General features: G+C 41.8%; 1 protein-coding gene across 4 annotated transcripts; it reads right to left on the bottom strand.

Annotated features, from left to right (window-relative positions):
• Positions 1–9157: 9157 nt before the first annotated feature.
• On the bottom strand, positions 9158–12242 carry RWDD2A (RWD domain containing 2A). Of its 4 annotated transcripts, none has more exons than XM_069488158.1 (3): positions 12194–12242; positions 10984–11324; positions 9158–9973 (listed from the first exon to the last, which is right to left on the bottom strand). In XM_069488158.1, exons 2-3 carry the CDS (start codon positions 11182–11184, stop codon positions 9296–9298), a joined length of 879 nt encoding a protein of 292 aa, XP_069344259.1. In that variant the 5' UTR covers positions 11185–11324; positions 12194–12242; the 3' UTR covers positions 9158–9295. The 4 variants fall into 4 exon arrangements, with proteins under 4 accessions (XP_069344259.1, XP_069344258.1, XP_069344260.1 ...); XM_069488157.1 differs by having other exon boundaries at positions 10984–11213; XM_069488159.1 differs by lacking the exon at positions 12194–12242 and adding an exon at positions 10313–10404 and having other exon boundaries at positions 10984–11038.
• Between the last annotated feature and the right edge of the window lie 40 nt (positions 12243–12282).

Below are 12282 nucleotides of genomic sequence, written 5' to 3'. Positions count from 1 at the left end.
AGGTAATAAAAATAACAGTACAATACTGGCTTATATGGAAATAATAATACAGTACAATACTGTAGTAATAATAATAATACCTCCCTGTACTATAATAATAAGTGATAGTAACTATTGTGCTTTCTTTTAACTCAAACATACAGAACATAAAAACAAACTCATACAAAAAGTTTAGATGGGAGATAGGAGAAATTTTATAAAAGAATATTAAAGGTTAACACTCAACTAATGTTGCATCAGTGTCCTGCCTCCTGGCAGGGCAGTTTGAGGCAAGAGGTAGCTAACTTTAATCGGAAGATGACGGAGATGGTGCCGGAGAGGATGCAGTTGGTGCTGGAGAATCAGGATTTGATTCCGTTGATGAAGGAAAGGCACTTACCACTGAAGTCAGTTTCTTAAGAAAGGTATCCAGGGTTGTTTGCACAATGTTTTTTTTTTTTTTTTTTTTCCTCATAAGTGGCCTTGTAGCAGCTGATGTTCTCACTGCACAGTAAGCCTCTGTAAACCGCTCAATGTGAGGCTCTTGCTCCTCAAGCTTAGCACACTGCTTCAATGAGATGAAAAGCTTCAGCTAATTATTTTGTCATAAACTTTTCTTGGCTCTGGATCTTCTGATTCTTCATGTTCTATCAGCTGCTTCTCTATAAGACTAGCCACTAGCGCAAAGATGCTGCACCAACGAATCACTTATGCCATTTGTTTGTTTGTTTACATGCACAGAAGCAGCTAGTTCCTGAATTATTAATTTAATTATAAATTATCCTTAGGAAGTTTGGGAGCCCGTTTGTAGTCAGGTTGTCTATAACCCGGGGACTGCCTGTATAAGCAGGAAAATGTGACCCCTAATTCAGGAGGAAAAAATAATCAGTACAAGTCGATTGAGAGATTACCCTGACATTATCACACAAGGATTTGAAAATAACTTTTATAGTAATGTTAATAAAACTAGAGGGAAAAAATGGAAAAGAAGATGGATGACCTTATCAAAAAATGGGATATCTAAAGAATTAAATGTACATTCTAGATCTAAAATAATAAAATATCTGACATTAAGAATTTATTGGATGAGCTTAGCCGACTGGAGGCAGCAGAAAAAAAGATGAATGGCCTCAAAGGCAGGTCATTAGAAATGATCCAAATTGAAGCATAGATAGAAAAAAAGGAGAGAGAGAGAAAGAGAAAGAAAGATGTTGCCCAGAATGAAATGGTCTAATATATGTGCTATTGAGTGCCGGAAGGAGAGAAGAGAGATACTAGAGTATAACGACTATTTGAAGAGATGATGGCAAAGAATTTTCTCAAATTAATGAAAAACATCAACTGACAGATCCAGAGCCAGCAAGCCTGAAGCAAGATCATCACAAAGAAAGCCATACCTAGGAATATCATAATCAAATTGCTGAAAACCAAAAATAAAGAGAAAAATCTTAAAAGCAGCCAGAGAAAACAGACACACACCATGCCTTCAGAAGTACAACAATAAGAATGATGGCAAACTTCTCAGCAGAAAAAATGAAAGATAATGGAAACACATCTTTAAGGTGCAGAAAGAATAAAACTTAAGAGTTCTATACACAGGCTGGGCACGATGGCTCACACCTGTAATCCTAGCACTCTGGGAGACTGAGGCGGGAGGATCACTTGAGGTCAGGAGTTCAAAACCAGCCTGAGCAACAGCGAGACCCTGTCTTTACTAAAAATAGAAAAATTAGCCTGGCGTTGTGGCGGTACCTGTAGTTCCAGCTACTCAGGAGCCTGAGGCAGGAAAATCGCTCAAACCCCCGAGTTAGAGGTTGCAGTGAGCTACGATGATACCACTGCATTCAACCCGGGGCAACAGAGCAAGACTCTGTCTCAAAAAAAATTAAATAAATAAAAATAAAAATTTTTTAAAAAGAGTTCTATACACAAAGAAGATATCCTTCAGAAATTAAGGCAAAATAAAAGCTGAGATAATTTATGACCTGCATATCTACACTACTAGAAATACTAAGGGAAGTAGTTATTCAGGCTGAGGGAAAATAATCCCAGATGGAAGCACATGGGAAGAAACCATAGCACTGGAAAGGGTAAATGTATGAGAAATACACCATTTTAAAAATAGTTTGAGACTATTGACTGTTTGATACAAATAATAATGTATGTGGGGGTTTTTTTTGGTTTTTTTTTGACACAGGATCTCCTTCTGTCACCCGGGCTAGGATGCAGTGGCACAATCATAGCTCACTGCAACCTCAAACTCCTGGGCTCAAGTGATCCTTCTGGCTCGGCCTTCTGCATAGCTAGGACTACAGGTGTGTGCCACCACACTCAGCTAATTTTTGAAAAATTTTGTGTAGAGATAGAAGTCTCCCTATGTTGCCTAGGCTGGTCTCGAACTCCTGGCTTGAAGCGCTGCTCCCACCTCAGCCTCTCAAAGTTGTATGTGGGGTTTATATGTAGAAGTAAAATATACAGCAAGAGTAGGACAAAGGGTAGAAGGGGGATTAATGCAATCATACTGTTGTATGGTTTGTACATTATTCAGAAAGTGGTTTATTAATTCAAGGAATAACTGTAGCAAGTAATGTATCACTTTATGAACAATCTACAAACCTTTCAATTTAAAGTATATTGCAATAATTCAAGGAATATTGTAATAAATTAAGGAGGCATATTGTAACACCCAAGGTAACCCTAAAAATAATACAAAATGATATAGTTAAAAAGATAATAGAGGAATTAAATGTAATCATTTAAAAATACTTGATTAATCCAAAAGAAGGATAAAGGAGGAAAAAAACAACATAAATTGACAGCTTCACTCCTGGGATAAACAGAAAACAAACAGCAGGATGGTAGACTTAAACCCAACTTTAGTGGTCATTATGTTAAATGCAAGTGAACTAAACAGTCCAACTCGATGGCAAAAATTGTCAGATTGTATTTTTAAAAAAAGATCTAAGTATATGCTGTTTATAAGGGACATGTTTAATATAATGACACAAAAAAAAGTTGGAAATAAAAGGATGGGAAAAGATAATTCATACAAACTGTAAGCTCAGTTTGGTGTGACTCTATTAATATCAGACAAGTAGACTTCAAGGCAAGGCGTATTACCAGCGAGAGCGTTTTAAAAAGGTCAATCGTTAAAAGACATAATTCTGTCTATGCTCTTAATAAAATAGCCTCAAAATACATGAAAAAAATTGACAGAAAATAAATGGTGAAATACACTAATTCACAATAATATTAGTAGCTGGATATTTTAACTGACTTCTCTTCATAATCGAGAAATAAGGACCCAAGCCAAGAGGGGAATTACTCTACTTACAGACACATGTACTTACATATACATGAAGTCATGAGAACATATAGAACAATGGAAGCGAATAGGAAACTCACAAGAATATATGAGTTACAAAGGCAGCACAAAAATCAATAAAGAATAGAATGTTAGTAAAAGGACTGGAAAAACTGACAGCATGGAGAAAATTAAAACTGGAACCCGACCTTACACTATATGAAAAAGTAGACTCCAAATGGATTAAAGGCCTAAATACAAATGATAAAAATAAAAAGTTAATAAAAATTAAATGTAACAAAACATGTTTGGGACCTCATAAACACAACCGTGAGGTAAAACACACATGGGATACATTATCCAAGGAAAGGGAGATTTTGGTGGATCAAATTACTGCTGCCATGAAACAGCATTGAGGGTAAGAAATTCCAGGCCTCTGGGAAGGGGTAGTTGTTTCTAGGAGAGATGGATACAAAAAGAGAAATAATTTAGGCTCGAGGCTTAAATTCTCAGCTCAAGACACATTCTAAAAACTAGAAAATTTCCTGTGTTTCTACTGAAAGAAATCTCTTCTCTCTAACTAGCTGTAAGGCTGAAATAATTGAAAACCAAGGTCATACTTAATCTTGCTATTGCCTGATTACACCGTGAGTTGAATTCACATCCTCACCAGGCCTCTTATGTAAAAGCTAGAATGCTGACCAAGAAACAGTAGGACCTTGATTTAGAATGGGGATCTATGGGGAGGGGGATTTGGAGGACTGATGATATCCTACATAGGGTGAACAATAGTCCAAGTTTGAGAAGTGAAAGTTCTATGTCCCAGGAAACCCCTCAGTCCCAGGAAAACCAGGATAGTTGACATGTCCTCTCTTGCTAATCAAAGCAAGAGCTCTTCCTATCTAAAGAGGTTGTTACTGCCTTGCGTGAAGAGCCTGTAATGACTTCACCTGAGGTAATAATTACCTTGTAAAGGGAAACCCATTTACCTTGTGCTTCTCCCACATTTTTCTCATTATCTCTACACACATAAAATCGGATTCCAGCACGGAGAGGGGCTGTGGTGGATAGAGTTAACAAGTCAAACACAGGAGAAGATTCAGGTCAAAAAAATTCTAGACTTTGTTCATATATACTGGCAAAAACCCAAGAAAAAAGCGTATGGGACTCTGAGAACGTCATACTAAGGCAGGAGAAACATAATTTTGGCCTGGGCAGTACGGATTGACACAGGTACACGTGCCACAGACTGCGGATCCAGGGTGCGGCCTCGAGCAGCTGGAAGTGTTTCTCCTTGTTCGTTCAGACAGGTGAGTGAAATATGGACTTAGTAATAACCCACATTCAAGGAAACTGAGAATGCAAACATGCTTTGAAATAATACAGAGGATTTCAAAGATTTACAAAGACAGGAATGTTGTGTGGCTTTGTTGTATGCGCTCTGACTGTCCTAACAATCCCCTAAATGTCCCGAGAGGGCCTATCAGTGACTCTCCTTCCACTAAGACCTTGAGAAATATGTGCGTGAGGGAAACACCGGCATCCATGAAAAGCATTCTCGTGACTCTTCTCTGTGAGCCGGGACGGCTGGTGGGAAATGCTGTGGTAACAAGTGTTCCCCGTTTCAAGGGAGACATCAGAATCTTGGAGGTGGGTAGAGGCTTGATAGCAGCACTTTGTAGCAATTAACTGCAGACAAGGTGAAAACAGTCATAATAGGAGCAGGCCCGATACAGTCAGAATAGTTTGGCCCACAGAAATCTTTGGTGGTGGGGAGTTAATCACAGGGCTTCCTGGCTTGAAATGATGTTCAAAAAATTAGTCAGGCAGCATAGATACTGGCGGAGGAAAATGGATACCATTGTAGAAAAGCAATACAGCCACACCAGTACGTACCTGCTGAATACAGCCTGGCTTAGGACCAAATACATGGGCAACCCACCTAGGCCCTACTTGATAAGTGTAACAACAGCAGAAAAGCCTGACTGCAGCCACCAAGACAGAGTGTCACCAAATTGCCACACATAGATATGAAAAACCCCTAAGATGAAGAACTCTGTGATAATATTGTACGTTTCCAAAATCTTTCTTTCTTGCACTGCAGAAGGAAAACTACTAGGCCTTTTGGAAGTCATCTGGGAATAGCTCTGAACAAATATAAATTTCTGGGGTCTCTGGGAACCATTGTGGTCTGTGAGACACAGTGTATGCTATAGGAATGAACCCACCCTCCAGGCGTTTTCCCAGTGAAGAGTTAGAATTGATTTCTCTGCCTTCCATGGCGATAGATGCACCTGGATCCCTAATCCATAAATAAATGGTTATTCTATCGGGAAGTACCAAGAGATTTGGAGAGATGAGTCCCACCACCGAAAGCTTTTAAAGAAGCAGGAGTGTGGTTCTTATCACATTGTGATTTAACACGACCTTTGGCGTGTGTAGTAGACAGATGGGTCTCTAAGAAAGACCACACATACTCAGACATTTAATCTGATGGTGATTCCAATTGCAGCTGCTGTCAGTTAAGGTCTCTTTCTTGGAGCAGATCAGTAGGTAGCTAGCTATTGATTTGGTCAATGCTTTTTTGTTTGTTTGCTTTTCCTTTATTTGAGGAAGTAGAAAGCACTTAAAGTGGTTTGTTCTGTCTCAATAAGCAGCAATACAGATTGTCTTTTTTCAGCATTACATTAACTCTCTGACTCCGTGTCAGAAAATAATTCTTGATAGCCGACCTTGACCAACTTACCATTGTGCAGGGCAGCATGCTGACCCAACACATTGATGATGACATGCCAACAAGACCTGGAGAGTGGGAGTCATTCGTTCCCTGGATGCCAGAGGGTGGAAGATAAACCCCATGAGAACACAGAGCCTGCCAGCTCAGGCAAGTTTAGTGGAGGTCCAGGGTCTGGTGCATGTGGGGATGTCCCCGCCATAGCAAGGAACAAGTTGGGTACTTTGCTCCTCCTATGACTAAAGAGGCCCCCCATTATTTGGTGGGCTTCTTTAAATTTTGTGTGCCTTGCACTTATGGGTTGATCCAAATGCTTCCTTCCAAGCCTTGGGCTTGGAAAGAAAGGTCTCTCCAGCTGTCTGGGCTGCAGTGAAATTAGTTCTACCACGTGGACCTTATGAGGGAGATCCAAAGGGCCCAGAGCTTCTGTGGCAAATCAGGATTATGACTTTCAAGTGAAAACTACACCCTCTTCAGAAACTCTCCTTTTGACTTACTACTGCGCTACCTGAGATGAAAGCAAATGAAAGACAATTGTTTTGTTCAAAAGTGTTCTATAAAGAACTCAGACATCTCAGGGCCTGCACTGAGGGGGTGGCTGGTGTGTGTTAGCAGTCGTATACCACCACTTGGGTTCACAGGCAACACGTTTGTGGCCTAATACCAAAATGTTTTAGGACTGTTTGAGAGGCCCCTGTGTCACACATGGTCTGCCAACTCACCTGGCCCACTCTCCAATTCACTATGCAAACATCCTCCGCTCTTAGCTTAACATATAATAGACCAACAAGGAATGAAGAGCAAAGAACACACTTGAAGATATGCCTGCTTTAATTAAGTAAAATTTAAAAAGACACTGCAACTTTTATAAACAAGCACTCTTCAAAAATAACCATTTAAAAATATATACAATTATCAAGATTCTTAAGTTACAAGCCACAGAGACTGATTCTGACTTCTAAGAACAAAAGAGAATATGTTGGGTAGCTCAAAGGAGGTGCTGAACAACCAAAAATGAGGGGGGCACCAGGCATTTAAGCACCAAGAGCTCACAAGCATCTCCCCAGGAGCTCCTCCCAATGTATAGAGAAGGGGGCCCCCCAAGGTAAGCGCTGTGTACGTGTGTTGGGGGGGTGTGGAGGAGGGTTGTTGTATGTGCTCCTATCAGGCTGTGCAAACACAACTAGCAATCTTCTGTACATACAAAGCTGAGTTTTGAATTATCATATATATTTTTTGAGTTTTGAATTTTTTTTCCTATAAAACCCACACTTCTCCCATAATAAATGTCTATTACCAGTGCTCCTAATAGGAAAAAAGTATTGATGAATGCTCAGATTGGGCACGCAAAAGTAGGTTCTCAGAAATTATCATCAGAAATAGCTATGGAAACAGTAAAGAGTTCATAAACTAGAATTTATTTCCTTCGAGTTGGGTAAATCATCTACTTTTTCTTCCATATTTTAGCTCTTTGCGCTTATCTTGCTGTGGCTACATTTGCTAATTTAATCATAGAAACAAACCTCTATGAGGTAGGTAGATGGCACATATTGTTTCATTTAAAAGGAAAAAAGTTTATTGGAGTTATATCTGTTGAGGTCCTAAAGTCTTGTGAACGTTAATTATACTTACTGATAGCTTTCGGGAGGCTATGCGGGAAAACAACTCCTATATTTTGTTTTCAGTCCTGGTAAACATTGAGAAGTGAATCTTTGGCAGTGTAATTCACATTTCTTCCCTTTGTATATACGTTAAGTGTGAGGCCCCAGCTTGAGTTCCAGCACGTCCACGGCCAGGATGGAAACACGGATGGGCAAGCTGGATGATCTGGCAGGGCAGGCCACAGTGAGCCCTGGCTTGACAGTGCGAGTGTGCCCTGAGAGGAAACTCATTCTGAGCTAAGAAAGCAGGTGGGGCAAAGTAGACCCTGTTCCAAGGCCTCATGGGCACAGGGTCTGCTGGTCCGTTATGTCCTCTCCCAAGCCCAAGGGCACGTGTCTGCATCCTAGGCTCAGCGTAAAACCACAAGGCACTGTTTGATCAGAACTTCTGTAAGGTCCCCGGAACAGGTAACACTGGCATCTAACAGGATGTGTCACAAAATATGGAGGGGTCCCTGTTACTAAATGTCAGCATCCAGCTTTGGCATCCTGAGGGAACCAAGGCACCAGCATCAGTGGAAGTGGCTGGGAGCCGATAATGGAATGCTTCCCACGAAAGGGCAGCAGTAGTTAAGGAGAGACCACGGAAACAGGGAAAGCTGCAGAGGCTGCTTATGACATCCCTTAGCACACATGAGACTCCTAAACACTTTTGGGGAGGATGGATATCTACCTTAAATGGGGTATTTATCATTAAAATAATCTCTTATTTTGAAAAAGGCTGAAGCCTGTGGAGCTTGGAATTTTTCAGAAGAGATGGCTATAACTTATCACCAAACTGTAGAATTTGAGATTTTGTTCCCAGTAAGGTGATGGTACAACCATCCACACTGGTCCCCTCTCGACACTCTCTTGCCCTGCTCAGTAATGCATACTGGTACACAAGCAAAGGTTGGATGAAACCAGGGGAACACTTTGCAGATAAGAAACCATGTATTTTTCGTGGGTAAAAACTGAACTAAGAATATTGGTATCATTATCCCTGGTATCATTAACCAACTGATGTAAATAAACATCACAGAACACACACAGAATTGTGTGTCATCTTCATTACTCTGGAGACTTCATTTCTATGATTCCTAACAGCCATGGCTGTTAGGATCTAGCTTTACTAAAAGAACATACTCAAAATAGTTAAAGAGGTGAGGTAAACATGTGCTTTCTTTTTGTTCTCATTTTAAACTTGATTTAGGTCCATTTTCAACAATAAAAGAGGAAAGTTGGTGTGTCACCTGTGTGCTAGCATCATGAAAGGGAGAAATGTTATTCACATTTATTAATTCATAACTGCAGTTTGATTTTTGATGTTAATTGTGGGCTTTGGACTCCTCTTTAATCAAATCAGCCTCACTGTTTAAATAGATTGTTTTTATTAATATACAATGAAATAGTTTTTTAAATAATTTAACACAAGAACCTAGAGATAACATCACAATTTCACTGTTATAAAGTTAAAAGGCCCATTTGTTTCATTATCAGTTGAAATTCATTGCCACGTGAAAATTCTGGAGCTAGGTTTCTCACAAGGAAGCTACACAGCCACAGGCCTTTTTTGGGGTCTTATTGACAGAAATACTGACTTAGTGCAATTACGAGCATAGGCTTCTTAATAGGTTCCTAGGACTCCGAACTTTTGCTTTCAATACCAAATAATATCTGAAAAACATGCTCACTTTTGTGCTTTCTGAGAAATTCTAAGAATTGGCCCAGATTCATGTGATAGTCATTCCTTAACCCATAGTCACCGTGGGCCTCAAGCAGTAACTCCTCAAAAGAATGGAAAAGGCGCAGGTCCTCACCATCTCCTTCCGTCTCCGTGCTCTCAGCATGCTTACAGGAAATATGCTTCCAATTAGGGTACCTAATTGTGTGCCAGAACTCCTCACAGTGCTCTTTGAAACCCTCCACACAGATTATACCAGGCTTTCCTGTCATGCAAAATCCAGTCACATCTAACCTTTTCCCAACTTCCAAAATCTTTTTCCTTAGGTCCTGCTGATATATATGGTGGCTGTAGATCCACATTCGGAGGAATGTGTTCTTGACTGGCTTTGCTTGTGTAGATGGTTCGTACACGAGCTTTCTGTTCAGGAAATAGGATGCACTGTTGTCCTGTAGCCACTGGATTGCTGCACATACACACAGCTCACCTGGATCAAAAGTCCCTATATAAGAAGTGAGACCTTTGTTGAGAAGTAGCTGCTGATGTCTGTCAAGCTCAGCTGACCGTCCAAACAGCTGCAATGCTACATAGGGGTAGCTGTGAGGCATGGTTACTTGCAAATCAATTTTCACCTTAAAATGAAAATCAAATAGATTTAAATACCATAAAATCACATAAGCTAGTTTATCAATGGCAACTGCATGATTCTGAGATGTGAAATAGTTATTGCTACTATTAAGTGTCAGCTATGTACAAAGTACTTTACATATGCTATTCTTTCCATTTATACGTTCATTCTTTCAAATATTTATTGAACAACTACATGTGCCAGGTGCCCTGTGCTGCAATAAAGTGAAGAAGCCAGACACTATTTCTGCCCTTCATGAAGTCTAGGGCCTCGTGAAGGAGACACACATTAAACAAATAATTACACATAGCAAGTATTTAATTTCAATTGTGAGAAGCATTACCATGGAAAAGTTGAGGGTTCCATTGAAGTGTGTAACCAGCGGGACAGAATCCAGTCTGGGGAACCAGGAAGTCTCCTCTGAGGGAATGACAACTGAAGGATGAGTAGGAAATAGCTAAAACAGTGGTTCTCAAATGCCCCAGTCCACGTGTAACCTATGCTATGCTAATGTTGCTGGAGATAAACGGATCAGAAGACGAAGGTAAATTCACTTTTAGTATTTAGATTTTGTATCTGTATTTGCTTTCTGTGTTACGGTGCTATCAAAAAAACATTCACTCACCCCTTAAAAGCCAGTTTTGTTATAGGCAATGTTTAGATTTGAGAAAATCATGACATATATAAAAGGTAGTCTATACTACAACAGTTGGATTGGTAAGAAACTGGATGAGTGAACAAAATAATAATGGTGATATAAGATTACAAGATAGTTTCAAGTAAAAAAAATAGGCATTTTGTTAAAAAGGTGTGTATATTTATATAAAATTCAGGATATTTACTGAAGACAATTTATGGAGCATCCCACATATTTTATATTTGGCTTTCAAACAAGTAAAAGAAATATGCACCTAGAATATTTCTATTTGTTTCCTGGACAGGAAGCTCATGTTCCAGGTGTTTCAGTTAAAAACTGGGTACCTAGCAACAGTTAAAACAAATCAAGGCACCCACCTTGGGCTCCTCAATCTGGAGCGTAATCACAAATTCGATTTTTGGTGGCAGCGCCTCCTTTGTGCCTTCCAAATACCTCTTTATATTCGTCAGGGCATTTACATCTTCAAGTTTTACTTCTCCTTGGTTAGGAAACATAGAAAGCAGCATTTCCATCTCCAGCAGCTGAAGCTGAAGGCTTTCTTTCACCGAAGCAGACATGTTGTCTCGAAATCAAACTGTCTGGAAACCTGGAAAGGCCCAGGGACAGTGCGTTTCTCAATGCCAGCTGGTGTCCTATGAAATTTCCTGAAGGTCCCTTTACGTGGAAGCAATTCTGCAGGAACGCTTCGCAGCGAAAGCTAGGGGGCACAAACCGGGACACTTACACTCTTCTGCGTTATTTCCTGACTCTAAAATCTATTAATAGTATGCATAACATCCCCTAAAATACTCCGTTAAAATTCAGGTTCCTCGCTCTCCCGCCTCCCGATCTAATCCGGGAAGCCACTTTCAACAGGTAGTTGGCGAACACCTGCAGACACTCCGCAAGCCTCAGTTCTGGGAAAGGCAGCGGCCGGCTCCGGATCCCACCCGGGTCTCAGGCTTGGGAGGAGCCAGACGCTGCGGCGAGGGAGGCCCGCAGAGCCCGCGGCCTGGGGCTCCGGGTCCTCCGGCTCTGGGCTCGCGACGGCCCCGCCACCCCCAACGCCAGTCGCCACCGAGCCCTGCGGGGCGGGCCTTTCAACCTCTCCCGGGAGCCACACGGGACAGGGTAGCATCCGCGGGCTCTCGGTTTTGGATTCACCTGGCCTCTGCCCTGAGGGGCCCAGAATGGGGGAGGGGAGTTGTCTTAGAGATAAATAAATAAAATGACGTTCACAACGAGCTGGGGGCGGGGAGGGGGCACCGGAGAGCTGGCGGCAGCCCGAGAAGGCTTCCCGGATTCAGAGGCTTGGGAGATGAGCTCTACAGTCGAGAAGGGGATGCGGGAAACCAGTGGCGCTCACAGTGGGCGAGGCCACCCTGTCCGAGGCCCCAAATCGGGGCTATTTCCCCACCCCCACCCCCACCCCCATCCGAGACCGCTACGAACTGCCGCTTCCCGGAACCGGGGACCTGCCTCCCCCGAGGCCCAGAATTGGAGGCGGAGACTCTGTCTCCGCGGGTGTAGTTCTCTGAGGGCCCGCGACCCTCGGCCCCAACCCCAGGGCCACCGCGAGGGCCTCACCCTTCCTGGTCATTCAATGGACACAGCCCCAGAGCCCGCTCAGAACCGCAGCCGCAGTTCCGCAGGCGCGAGCTGCGCGTGCCCGGCGG

The sequence above is a fragment of the Eulemur rufifrons genome, chromosome 15 (genome assembly GCF_041146395.1).
Source record: "Eulemur rufifrons isolate Redbay chromosome 15, OSU_ERuf_1, whole genome shotgun sequence".
In the NCBI taxonomy this organism is placed as follows: domain Eukaryota; kingdom Metazoa; phylum Chordata; class Mammalia; order Primates; family Lemuridae; genus Eulemur; species Eulemur rufifrons.
The sequence above is the reverse complement of the archived record's forward strand: the minus strand, read 5'-3'. Positions and strand labels throughout refer to the sequence as shown.

Excerpts from the sequence above, each read along its gene's own strand:
- RWDD2A (XM_069488158.1), bottom strand. The coding sequence starts at position 11,184 with ATGTCTGCTTCGGTGAAAGAAAGCCTTCAGCTTCAGCTGCTGGAGATG. Across the intron at positions 9,974-10,983 it reads TCCAGATTGAGGAGCCCAAG|GTGAAAATTGATTTGCAAGT; the intron begins GTGGGTGCCTTG and ends TTTCATTTTAAG.